The following is a 14,610-nucleotide window of genomic DNA, read 5'->3' on the forward strand; positions in this document are numbered from 1 at the left end:
TAGCGTAATCTAATATACATATAAAATATATTTACTTATATAAAAACTGTTTTCACTTTAAAACTATATAAATCTATATTGATCTATAGTCCAAATCACGGTAGTAAATCAATTTAATTTTGATAGATGATTATCTTAAATAATAATTCAAACTATCTTGTCAAAAAGTCCCGATGATATTAAAAAAATGAGGTTTTACCTGTATATCTATTGTAAGATTCATACATTGGTAGTAATAAAATCATTTGCATTATATTTTACTATAGTATTGCACGAATTAAATATGATAAATTCTATATCTATACCTTAAGTTATCAAATGCATTCGACCAGATGTTTGTCTAGATTTGAACGGTCAACCTTTGCGATCTCAACCTTTGAACCTTGAACCAGCATCCGACATTCGAACGTTTCGAATCAGCCCTGTGTGCACAGACTCTAGGTGGGAAGAGGAATCGCTCTGGGCGAAAGTAAACCGTAAAGCTATTTACAAGTTAAACTGTGGATAACACACGGTGGAGGAGGAGTGGAAGAGATCTCGACGGGCTTCTTGCGCCTGCAAACAATCTCCACGGGGCGTAATCGCCGCGCCAGAGTATCCAGGAAGTCATGAAGGGGGCGTCGAGAGCGTTCCGGGAAGTCCCGGATGAAAAATGTGTACCGATTTCCACAGTGACGTAAATCAACTTTTCCCTCGGCTTCAATCGCAACTTCTACCACCCCGTTCCGACAATTTTCGTTCTTCAGACGTCTCAAATTTAAGCTTAAACATTTTCAATCAGACAAGGGTTGAATAACGATCAAACGTTATTAATTTTGTTCAAAAGGATTTTAACTACAGGGTGTGTGTTTTAATGGGTTGAATTATGTTTGCGCGGCGACGAGCGAAGACTTGAGTTAATTCGTATGTTCACTGTAAAAGTAATGTACAGGTGGCGCATAAGTCAGAAAATTATTAATTTTGGATAGTATTAAGGATTTTTAAAAAGTTAAAATACAACTCTAAATCATTCTTATTTTGAAATAAAATACAATAATTTTAATTTTAAAAGAACAACTTATTGCAAATAATGTTTAAATTATTTTTAAATGTTTATTTAATCTAATTGTCATTTGCTCTTCAAATATTTATATATTATATTTTAAAGATAATATTATAAAGCAGACTTATCTTATACAAAAGCTACAAAAACATCTACGTTCAACCACACAAAATTCACAACTGTATTATTTATTTCTCGATATTAATTTGTCGTCGTATCGCAGCGAAAACGTTTTTCCGTCCAATTGAAGTTTTCCGTTTTGCCCCGTTTGATAATTGCGATTTTCTTGTCTGTCGTGTTCTTCAAACCGTGTTATCAACCCCCTACACCACAACCACCTCCCATTCAGGGTGTAAGAATCCCACCAGCCTCCCTCCATTCGATTTTCTCTGTTTATTCATTCATCGCACGGAGCACTTCCCCAGCGTTGATGGGGTGAAATTGTTTAATACAATTCAAAGTCGCTAATCATTGATATATACTTAAAATGAATTTTATAACATTTTACAACAAAACGGCACGGGGAGAAGAAACCTTATTTAAATGATTAATGGATACGATAACTTTGTTTTGAGCCTCTCGTCTGGTGACAAGCTTCAAGTTCTCCATTATTCCACTAACTTTCTTAAGCAGTTGAACTAACCCAGTGCGGTTACAACCGCGCTCCGATGTCTAAGACTCTTCAAAATTACTATAAGGACTCGAATAGCAGATTATATAACTGTTGTTCAAGTATTGATTTGCAGAGAGTGCTTTCCGGTGTGTTTGTTCTACTTATTTGCTATATGTATATCTCAACGAAAATCGTTTTGATTAATGCTTGATATATTTTAATATGCGTATAATAACTTTGATGTGTTTGCTCTTAGTTATTATACATGTATAAAGTATAATATAATATATTCAATATATCCTACTTTATATTTATCTCAGTCAGATCTCTAATACGCTCGAAATATGAATCCAAAAATAAATCTCAAGGCTCAGATATTGTTACAAAAATAAATGGTAATCTCCATCGTTTATTTTTATTAAATTTTATCAAACTTGTATTATTATAAAAATATGTTTTAGACTTGTACATCTTACTATTTTTCTAAAAATAATATTAATCAGGAAAAGTGACTTTTAAAAACGCTGCGTTTCATATTTTTTTGTGTTATTTTTATTTAATACACTAGCTGAGCTTTTGTATAAATTTTACTGCAAATTCTCAAAATATGTATTAATAAAATAGTTTAAGATTATATTGTAAATATATTTTTATTATAACAAATCATAAAAAATAAACATTAATGTTTTTGACTGATTTAGCAAAAATTTGTATATTGGTATTTTTATAATACAGCATTTTATTTTGTTCTAAAATTAGAGCAACATTCTATATGATGTAATAGTATTAGATCCATACTTTTCTCTCTTATTATATACATATATATATAATCCATGTTTATTTTCTAACTTTTTTTATATTGCCCAATATTATAGAGGAAACCGGGTGTTTCCTACACATATAGAGAGAGTAGTGCGGCGAGAAAAGTTAGCAATTTTCGTATTCGAAAAGACATTACTCATTTTTATGTTGCAAAGTATCGATTACTCTGCATTAAAGCATTCCGCTAGACGCATTTATACGTACGAGATGTATCGATATGGAGTGTCGTAAAATTTTATTGCCGTTTTTTTTCTTATTCACTTTCACGGCGTTATTTCCTTTAACGGTTTTTATAACAAATAAATTATGCATATGAGGGTATAAATTTAGCCAAGCGCCCGTCTGAACTATGTGCATTTATACAATTTATATATTTATCAAAGCGTATTCATTGGGTACTTTTATTGATATTGTCGAATATTGACGATTTTCGATTTAGGTTTAATTTAACGGTTTCCCCCGACGGATGTTTATAATCGAGCAAATTAAAGTTTCGCCGCGAGATGAAAGCTCGCGATTAACATCGTCGGAGTTTTGTTTAATTTTTGAAAGCTCATCTCCGAAATTTCGCATTTATTATGTTTACACTGAATATTTCAATTTGAGCTTCGTGCTCTGTGATCATTTTTTTATAATCTAAATATGAAATATACTTCATTTTGGGAATTGTTCTGATTTATGCAGATGCTAATTTTTTAATTGCTTGATAAGATAATTGAGTAGTTTAGAGAATGAAGTGTATATGATACTTATCTCAAATTTAGAGCATCACATACTAACTTTTGTCTGCAAAAACACATACAGATTTTATACCGCATATATTTAACGTCATTTAAACAAATCGGTTGTAACTTTATTTAGTAGCACGCTTGTATCTTGAATCATATTTTGTATCGTTAAAAATACATATTCGTTGTATCCATGATCAAAATAATGTCGTACAATTTATTAATGATCCTTTAGTAATCAATGCAGCCGCAACTATTTTTGCTAATGATAGATGAAGCATACTATTTCCTTCACTTTGAATTTATTGTTGTATAAGTCAACTGTTTTTAATATACTATTGTATATATTCAGGTTACTGTAAAAATCAAAGCAAAGCCGTAAACTCCATCTACGCAAATGAACCCCTGATTTTTCACGAAGCGTGACAAAGAGCTTTCTCTATTTATAATCCAATGGCCTTCGTCTAATCTTCAAGTGTCCAGTTACTGTATTTTCGAACTCATTTCAGCTTTCTCTTTATATTTTATCCTGAAAGCTTCGTATTATACAGAACTTTTCAGCCTTTGATTTTCATTTCCTTGTGATGAAATGGATGGACTCTCGTTTGATGATATTTTACTGGCGATGCATTTATATGTATATTATTTACTGTGATGTTTTATATGTGTCTCTTTAAAAAATATATTTTGATATAAATTTATCAATTTTAATATTTTTTTTTTATTTGTAACTTTTTAAAGTTGTCAACCCGTGAAAGCCTTCCCATTATTTTCAACTCAGACATGAACACAGAATAAATGTAATTGAGCTCCGTATATAAAAAAGAATGAAGTTGACTCGAGTGCACCTTAATGACTGCATATTGTGTGTAGTATACGGTCGCATAATGAAAGGAGTTCGGACTTTTCAAAAGAAAAACTCGACTGAATGAGTCGTTAGCTTCTTCGCCAGGTGCGTCGGACTGCACCATCTCTCTAATGCACCCCCAAGATTCCAAGTATCGATGTTTTGTGTACTTGTGTAAAGCACCCGGATCTTGCAGTATCGATATACTTGTAAAGAAACGGCCGAGAATAATTGTACATATATTAATATAGACGTTAACTTTGAAAGTTTTCACTCGGCGAGCTTTTACATTATCCGAGCTTTTAGGAATATCGCAAAGTTTGACTCGGCGGCCGCCTCGGGGGCAAAGTCAACGCGGTTTTATAATAAGTATAAGAGAACGAGTAATTGGGCATAACGAGAAAGTAGCACGAATGAGCTCGGTGAGGAAATGTCTGTCTGGCTCAACACTAAAGAGCTTTAAGTATTTCCTGGCGCGGTGAAAGGAAAAGCCGGGAAGGACGGAGAAGGTGTTTTATTCCGCGGTGCAAACAAAATAAGATGAAAAAAATGTGCAACTGCATTCGAATGGAATACATCTGAATGGATATTGTGGCGCCGAGATGAAAACCTCTACAGTTCAGAGTATTTTGATTCAGGATGTCTGAAATAAGACTTTTCCTGTGAAAGCTTTACTCTGAGAACGTCACAAAAGTCATTTGCAACGGATACGGACAGTGATTAATTTATGAGATTTACCTTCAACTTAAATAAATAAAATACTCTGTTACATTTTATACACAACATAATATGATACAAATTTTTACATGGTTATCTAACGCCAAATATATTTAATATGCTTTTTAAAATAATTACTTTTTTGTGGTAGATTTTTTAAACGCAAACTTCCTAATGGATCATCGTATTATTATATATAAAGTATGAGATCGTTAATCGTCACTAAGCGAAAAAAGTTAAACGTTTCACTAAAACTTAAACTGAAACGTCATTTCATATTTCCACATTTTTTTAGGCAAAAAGAGAAAGAGCGCTAACTGCTAAACTTTTAATCCTACGTCGACCGCTGACTTTCAAACTTTTCTATTTCACTTTTGAGCGTTTTCTTTGTCTTTTTAGTTTAACCCTCCTAAGTATTTTAGTTTTAAATTGTAAATGTATTTTAACTTATTTTTATTTGTTTTTACAGGACGGCGATCGTGGATATTTAGAAGGACTTGCCTCTAGATACGCAGATCTATTCTCCACGCATTACGGAGATGTTCTTGATCATTTAGAAGAATTAAGAAGACACGAATGGGATGAAATGTCGCCCAGAATTAGAGTCCTCGGAGCTGGAAGCAGTAGTGCAAGTGGAGGACCCGGAACACCCGGAACTCCACCATCGGGTAGAAGCCCATGTCAAGGATCAATAGCTGGACCTGCTTCTGGACATCACGGGGCACAAGGAACCTTAACAACTTCACTCTCTCAACCTATATACGTCCCTGGAAAATATTCTGTAAGCATACTTGCCCTTAAAATAATTTTATTAACAACTTCAAATTAAATTGTAATATATATTCATTATGTTTAGATAGTGGGTTCTTTATTCGTATTAATGCTTTAATATTATAGATGATTCAAAGCTAACGATCGCTTTTCGGAAATGGAGAGTAGTGATTTATTTTAGCGTTAATAGCTTAACGTGATTTATATGAAATAAGCCTTCGGCGCGAATTTTCAACATTTTGCGAGCTTTTCGCGAACATTGATCTTAACGATATTAACTTGTTAGCATAATCAATTTCTTATCGTCTGCAAAAGGCATATTGTTCTTCGACTCAATGGGTTAATAATGAACATATTTCATAAATATAATATAAAACGGCTTAATATACTCTATTACTGTAAATATTTAAATAACATCTGGTTTCATTATTTAATAAACACTTTTATAGGTTGTACTCTCTTATAAAATAGATAGTATTATTTCTTTACATACATATATCTCTAATTAACAGTTATTGTGTACTGTATCATAAATAATGGATGATAAAGGTAGAACTCTTAATCTTGACAGCAATTAAAATGTAACTATAATTAATGTCTTCTTTTTAATTCGCTTTTAAATTTTGCTTTAATTTTCATATCTAAAATATCTCTCCCGCCTTTGTCTAGCTTTGCCATTATAGAGTTTTATTTCTGTTCGAAAGTCTATTACATCTTATGTTCATTTATGAGTTATAATAATTGGTGCAGAGATTTACATTTTCCATAAAAATTAAGTTTTAATAAATTGCGTTAATGCTCACGAAGTTTTACTTGGTACTATTCTGAATTTTATAATTATATAACCTATTTGATACGTCAGAAAATGTAACGTAAAAATTCTGATCAAAAGCGTCAATATAACTAGGATTTGTATATGTTAAAAAAACAAGTTTTTTGTTATACATATAGAGCAAATTAGATAAAACTAGTCTTATGCCTGCACTACACTCTCTGGAAATTGGCCGAAACCTACGACTTCGAGTAAGCGGCCACACTGCCACAAACTTCATATGCCGTCTGGACGGCGGCCTCTGTCACCTACAGCTGGCATATTTGCGCGCGATCGAAAAATGTGCCAAATAATCGCAATTTTAAAATTGTCATTTTATTAAGTTTGTGTGGACACTCACCAATACAATATCAGTGAAAACTTTTCGGTCGTAAATATTCCATTTACGCAAAATCTTTGTCGGCTTTTGCAAAATACCATAAGACATAAAAATTATACTTCAGAATACGAACACCACGTCTGTGACTATCCTAGAATTTGTCGCCATCGATTCTAAATAATAATTCGTTATGGTGTGACATTTATATAAACTGATCTAGGAAAATACATAAGGATATTCGAAGCGATTTTTTTTAACAAAATTAAGTACCACTAATTATTTTTTAATTATTTAATTTTATACGAAAAAAATATAATAACGATATCTGTTAGAAGAATATGCTATCAAAAATATAATTAATCGCTTTTGGTGCCCTAACATATTCAAAGATGTCAGTAAGAGTCTGTTGAAGTCCCCGATAAGCATGTGGTAATATAACTTGGCCACGTGACCACGATGCAGCGCTTGACATGCGTGTTGACCATAGGTCGCCTACGCGCATACTGAAATTGAAGCGAGTTATTCATTCTATCTCAGTTTGCGAAACACCATATCATTATCTCTTTCACTCTCGTCACTTAACACGCGAGAGAGCGAAAGGGGAAGTATCTCACCGCTCGCGCTCGAAAGAGCAGCTCCGACTTCCGTTCCTTTGACTTCGGTCCAATGTTCTGAAGCGCTCGAAGCTGGCCAAGTCGACTGAATTACCCCCACCACTCGGACAATTTCCGAGAGATTTCAGAGCGGGCAGAACCGAACTCGACCGAAGTAACCCACTATATTCTCCGTCCTTGGTCAGCCTAGGCCAACTTCAAGAGAGTAGTGCAGGCATTAATTCTGATATTTCATGAAACGATTAAAGCTAGAGAAAATATAAAAACATACCTTCATACATCTCTTGCTATTATCATGTTTTTTATATTATAGCATTTAATGGGATAATATATTTAATAAAAAGAGTTTAAGCTACCATTAATTTTAACATTCGATTGTATTCATTATTTTATAAACTCTATAACTTTTAATTGCGGGTAATATTAATGTATATTCTTCATTTTATACTTTTAACATCATATTATTTAATTTTACAAGAAAATTACAAGATTTGTTTTACAAGAGTTATAATTCGCGGTAGATGTTATTTCAAGTAAAATAATTTGATATGCTACTGTATTCAACCTATTTAAAGCGCAAACATAAAACAATGATGTAGTCTAGAATTTGCATTAAAAAAATCTTATATTTTTCTCTTAATACTTACTCATGGAACGCTCCGTTTAAAATGTCATTATTCACAGAAACCGCAAGCAAGTGTATTCAAAATGTCGTTATTCACAGAAGCATTCCGTTAAGCTACAGGTCTTTTACTCGGTTCATACTTTCTTTGTATATCTTTCAAAATGAAATTCCACAGAATGTTATTTAATTAAATATATGCCACTATTCTTTTACATTAATTTTATAAACAAATTGAATTATTATCTTACATACGTATTTGTGACGTGTACGCTAAATAACAAGGACAAAGGCAAGACCAGTATACATTTGTATCCTGTACAAAGTATAATGGATGCAATTTGCTGTCTCCAAAGTAGGTCAACTGTTATCATTGTTCATATTACAAAACGGAAAATGTTTCGGAGAAAATTGCGAATGCTATCTGTTCTTAAGCTGAAGCGAGTTTCTTTTTTTCTGTGCTTAATGAATACTAGACCCTTTGTGCATCTAGCATATAATACGAATATTACCTTTTTAATCTTTTGAATACGTAATGCATCGAAAATTGGATACGTCATCAATTATACGCTCCCGTGTGTCGTTTAACGTAAAACGTTAAAAGCTTAACGAGCGTAAGGGACACTTTTATGTAGCTTGAAATTTATTATCTATTTGAAATACCATTATAGTTTTATTATGTGTTACGTAATGTATATTTAAACTTTAATTATATTTATACTTGAAAGTGAATGTATTTGTATTTCCTGTTTCAGCCATCGAGCTGTTTGACGGACAAGGAGGAGGATGAAATTTACGGTTTTGGTTATGGCGTTTTTGGAAGACACATGGCTGCTAGACAGCAGCAGCAGAGAGCCATAGTCGGATCAACGCCTTCACATGCTCAAATGCAAATGCAACATCAGCATCAACAACAGCAACAACAGCAGCAGCAACAACAGCAACAACAACAACAGCAGCAACAACAAGCAGGACATACACAGCCTCTGGTTCATCATCATCATCATAATTACCAAACGTAAGTCAAAAAGATTAAATTAAATTTTCTACTCTAGTTACTTTAAATGCGAAACGAATGGGAAATTATTCGATTATTGGATTCGCTATTGGAAAACGTGTCGTTGATTGCATTCCTTACTGTTTAAACGCAAATCGAATTATTAACTTGAGCGTCGCGAATGCACATTCGTTCGAATGATTCAATTACCATAAAACTTCCACTGCCAATTTCATGTCGGTATATTAACAGTGTAATGGAAAAAACGGTAATTTACTTATGTATTTATCAATCGTGAAAACTGAATTGAGTTTTCTAACTTACGTGGAATAAATATTAAATAATATATGACGCTAAAGCTCAGAATAATCAATTTGATTAATATATTTCCGATAGATGTATTATTTATACACTTCTCTACAAAACTCAAAATATAAATTTGCTGGTGTATTTAAGGAATTTAGTTCTTAACAAAATATATGTATATATATATATTATGTTATCTACATATATAAATAATTATATGGTTCGCTTTCTAAGGCTCGACTCATTATCTAATATTTTGCCTGTGTTTGACTTTAAATAGCAATTTTTCATTAACGAATAATTGTTCATTTTATGTTTATGAAAAAATATCACGTTTTATATTCTTTATCATTTCAAGTCAGTAATACGCAGTTAACAACATTGGTAACAACATTTATCGATCAACTTTAACTTGGGTTATTTGGTAGTATGTATATAATTTAAATTGTCTTGTAATACATTACTTACAGCTGTTTGTAATTTAAAAATGGTGGTTCTGTAGCTAATTAAATGAGTCTTTATTTAAAAAAGGTTCTGTGAAATGAGCTTAATTTTAACTTTTTAAATAAAAAAATACAGTTAACAAATATACAACTAATTCAATTCGTTAGATTATGCAGCAACGTCCCAAAAACACAGCCATGCGGCAGTCGTGAATTTGCAGTGCTGGTTTGCGACCGCTGGCATTGCAATTTATTGCAGCGAGACTTCGTCCCGACAATAACGAAAAGGCCGGCCGCCCGGTCGCAATAATATAATAAAATCCCAGCGCCGGCCCTGGGCGCAAACACCTCGCGAGCTTTCGGTTTGGCCAATCAATCCGCACGATTTATGCACTCATAAAGCGGCCCGCAATTAAAAACCGATATCGTTCGAACCTGACTCGACTTTCTTCTTCTCTCCTCTCGACTCTTAACGCGCAATCGTAAATTCAGATTTTACTATGCCTCCAGACGAAACGGTTATAAATTAACTGCGCGCGTTTCGTTTACATACAGTATGGTTATACACGGCTAATTAAGTGTAGGAGTTTCATGTCCGATTTCTCTCGGATTTCGTGGACTTAACAGACCTTACGAAATCGGTCAAAGCAAAAACTACACATTAATAGCAGCGGTATTAATAAGATAAATGTGGCAGCAATATTATGTGATTTTCGATTTTATTTAGAAACACTAATGTGTTTGTAAAAAACTCTTTTTTTTCAAACCTTTTTATGAGGTGCAATTGAGGCGAAACGCAAGTATTTAGTGAAATACTTTATCTTAGAGGACATCTTAAGAATACATAGTGAAGCGCAAGCCCTCTGATAACGCATCGTCAGGGAGCTACATTCTCTGTGAGCCACTTTGTGACAGTATAATTCAGAAAATGTCTGTTAAAGGTAGGCGATCTGATATGGCAGTGAGCGTCACACTATCCAATTTTTACACACATACATTCGCGCGTGCTAGAGCCCAGTCACAAGAATAAGGTCGTATACGTCGCACGAAAATACGATTGTGTGTTGTTTTTGTTTCTATCTGCACTGCAATAACGGTCGTTACCGAAAAACTGCAGCGTATCGGCATAGTTTGGAGAGTTTAGAAAAGATCGTAAACACTTTTACACGTATGATATATTATTTAAAAAATGCATTTTAAAACATTTCAAAAATTATTAAAATATTTTTGTTATATAGTGATACAAATTACATACATATAATAGATATAAATTTACATACATAGAAAATATATTTACAGAAAATTTTAAAATGCAATTAATTACATTTAAAAAATAAAATCACTGTTAAATTGAAAGTCAGTTTTCTTTGGTTTCGCTTCAACCAAACTATCACTTTCTAATGATGTAGAAGAAGAATCCAAAAACAGTTTGCTATTAACTGATACGTCAATAATTCGTAATGCAATATTTTTGTCTACGTATACAGATGTATGCGAGAGAGAAGCGCGTAAGAATATTCGTTGTCTCGCTTGTTCTTGTTAAAGCGGCAATGCTCATTTCAAGGATTTTCGTCTGTGTCACATCCGGCTTTTAAAGTAAATATTGCGGTCTATTTCGCACGAAATAAAATATATGTAACATCAGAGTTGGTTGTTAACTCCTAAAATACGATTGTGTGAGTAAAGCGTATGTGTGTTTTGGATAAAAAGTGGATAGCGTGATGTTTACTGCTCTATGGGGTACTGATTTATTATCTTAGGAGACATGAATATCAAAGGGCAGCACCCTATGGTGAAACCATCGCATGTTTTAAAATAACATTAAGAGCACCTATCAATGTATTGTAGATATACTAAAAAAATAGCCAATTACACTAACTGACATTTGAAATAAAATAATAATAAATACGTTACTTGCGAACTTAGGTATATTTTATTTTACTGTTTTAGTAATGAGGAAAATATTGGAAAGCATACCTTGTGTTTTTGTATACGGTATCCTGTGGAACGCATCTACTGCATAAAAAGAAAGTGTTTCACAGAAATATATAATTCTATGATATCTAAAAAACGAGACTGAATCAAAAATTAAATTACTATTTAAAAAATATAAATATAAAAAAAATTTAAAAATTACTATTTATATGTAAATGTAGTTTAATTTTCCATATTCATTGCTGATTATTATCCTCGTAGATTATTACACAAATATAATTAAAAACAATAAATTTAACAAACATCAACGGTATCCGAAAAATAAAAATCAGCTTGTGATTTTGTACTTCGGTTGATTTATTATTTTTAGCGTAATTTATACTTTTTTTTTATTAATTTTTAAAATGTTAACTTCAACATGAAATACATAATACTGTAATTTACAGCAAGCATTATGAGTCCACGTTGTATTGAAGACAATCTAATCGCGCATTCACACGAAACGTATCATTTTTAAAAACGACACCTAACCGTAAAGTCCGAGGCGTTTCGTATCGATATCCATTGCGGCGGCGGCGATCGTTAGTTAAATTAAACCCGGTACAGGTTTAACGGTCAGTTAGCGTGTGACATAATAACGCAAACAGATATTGAGTGTCGGTCCGTTCGCGTGCCACATAATTCAGTCCCAGAGACTGCACAATGTGAATTTATTATATACTCTTTAAAGATTTGCTTCGAAAGCGTATCGAAAGCGCTTCATTAGCGCAATTAGCGTCGCAGTTGATATTTTCGTTTTTATTTTTCGAGCATACCTAAAAGCTCTCGGAAGCAAAAGCTCGCGATTATTCATATACGCGCGCGAATTTGCATGCGGCCCGGGGAGGAAACGCATTGCGGAATCCGATTAAACGTACGTAATTGCCGGTTTGCGGCCGCCAGATGCAGAATATTTAATGCTTGATTATCGAACGGCGTTAAGCCGCATAGCGTTGTGCGGAATTTTGAGAATCCTCGCTTTATTACGTCAAAAAATGCGTCGAATCATCGCGCTGTAATGCGAGCGATTCTTTTTGCGTGAATTCTCGCGCAAAAGTGGCGAATATCACTTTGGAATGTGTGGGAGTAGTCCTTGAAAATTTTTAGATACTTAAGGCGTACAATGTCTATGTTCATAACTTCTTAATATTTTATATAAATTATAAAATATAATGTAGCTAAAAATAATCCGACCTTAAACCGCTGTTCTCTTAGATAGTTTGATATTTTCGTATAATATTATATCAAGGCCAAAAAATATTTTTTTAATATAATATATTGCTTGAGAATCTTTTAGTTTCTTCTTAAGTATAATAATAATTGTTTGCTGACAAATTACTTTTAGCGATTTCTATATTACATATATTTCACATATTTTTAAATAGTCATGTATGTACTAATATTTTATTTTTATTTTAGATGCCTCAGTCCTAGATCAGCGTACTTTTACGAATTTCCTCCAAGTGGTAAGTAAATCAATTTTTAAGTATTTATTTTGAATTCTATATTAAAAATAAATAATGATGAGCACTAACGAGGAAATCTAGTAAAATATTCATCTCAAATAGCCGTACGTTTACTATGGCCATATCCTTATGTATCCTCGGATGGATGCTGCTACCGGACCACTTCCTTCCGCCGCACCGGAGTTTCTTATTTTTCCGCTTTATAAAGCAAATAAAATTTCTTCTCATACAACCCACTCACTCGGCTACATTATGCTGACAAAACGTAAGGGCACTTTCAGGCGAACGTCTTTCATAGTTACACACATCTCTATTTATCTTTCATACCAGGTAAAGAAAACATACGTTTCGTGTTCTTCTCAGAATTTTTATTTTTGTTACACACAAAAACTCTATTTAAAACGAGACACATACAGCATGTAAATTATAAATCAACACAACTATTACCAAAAAAAGTATTTAATTTAATTATTTACCAAAGAGAGTTTATGCTTCAAAATATTAGGCGTTTGTTGAGAAACGCCAATATAGGTGATTTATTAGCAAGACGTTAATTAATTTACCCGTTAGCAATTGCCATTCGAGCGATTCGTGCACACTCCATTAGTGTGATTAGAGAAATACAGTCTGGAAAACATTATAATTGAATTTTATTATAATTAAGATGGATCTTCAAGAGACGCGCCGTCTGATGGGCAACTCTCGAAAACTCCTCCCAATTAATTGATTGAGATTAGTTCTGCAGCACCTATATAATATAAATCTAGAATATTTCTCTAAATGCAGAATTTCTTTGTGTTTCTAAATGCACTTTTTTAAATGTCACAGACTCTTTTAAAACAATCCGTCTACCAAGATGAGTAGAATTTCTACGGTTTGTACTCGTTAAAATGGCGTATGTACCTATGCCTGGTATAATAATCATTATTGTAATATCACCAGACAGCTATGCGGATACGTATAGCTGTGTATGGTGTCTGGGTTGACTGAAGTGTGTGCAGGCATTTTTTCGACGTACTAGACACAGGGAAGAAATTAACGTTGAAACAACGACTGTCGGGGGTGGTGGAGTAGGGAGAGAGCTTTTAAAAACTGCACATGGGAAAAGCCCTAGCGGAAAAATATTTCTCTTGAATTTGTTTCATGACATAGTACTATGTTATTTTCTCAACAAGCGACACGATACTGTTAATTTTGATGGTTATTAGTTTTACGTGTTATGTATGACACAAAAAATAATATACTATAAAATTTTAATATAAAAAGTGTACCATGAAATGATGCAGATTTATCTACATAAATTTGTAAAACAATGTATTTTTACATATTTTTTGTGTTAATTTTAAAAATATATTTTGTATATTCAAACTAAACATAAATGATTTTAATAAAACATTTTAAATGTTTAATCTACAAATAATAATATATTTATTACAAAAAAATATTTTATATTACTGTTAATTCAATTTCCAACTAATTATATATTGATCAATTCTT

The 14,610-nt window shown here is 32.6% G+C and overlaps 1 protein-coding gene across 6 annotated transcripts in view; it reads left to right on the forward strand.

Annotated features, from left to right (window-relative positions):
* The window catches only part of LOC148236572 (uncharacterized), a 392,594-nt gene that overhangs the window by 313,835 nt on the left and 64,149 nt on the right, over positions 1–14,610 (forward strand). For all 6 annotated transcript variants that reach the window (XM_088182114.1, XM_088182118.1, XM_088182115.1 and 3 more), the window contains 3 exons: positions 5,239–5,550; positions 8,683–8,945; positions 13,067–13,113. In XM_088182114.1, coding sequence (XP_088038240.1) covers positions 5,239–5,550; positions 8,683–8,945; positions 13,067–13,113 — 622 coding nt within the window. The remainder of the gene's footprint in view (positions 1–5,238; positions 5,551–8,682; positions 8,946–13,066; positions 13,114–14,610) is intronic.

Source organism: Plectrocnemia conspersa, unplaced genomic scaffold, assembly GCF_051122295.1.
Source record: "Plectrocnemia conspersa isolate PC_06_02 unplaced genomic scaffold, ASM5112229v1 ptg000003l, whole genome shotgun sequence".
NCBI classification, from domain to species: Eukaryota; Metazoa; Arthropoda; class Insecta; order Trichoptera; family Polycentropodidae; genus Plectrocnemia; species Plectrocnemia conspersa.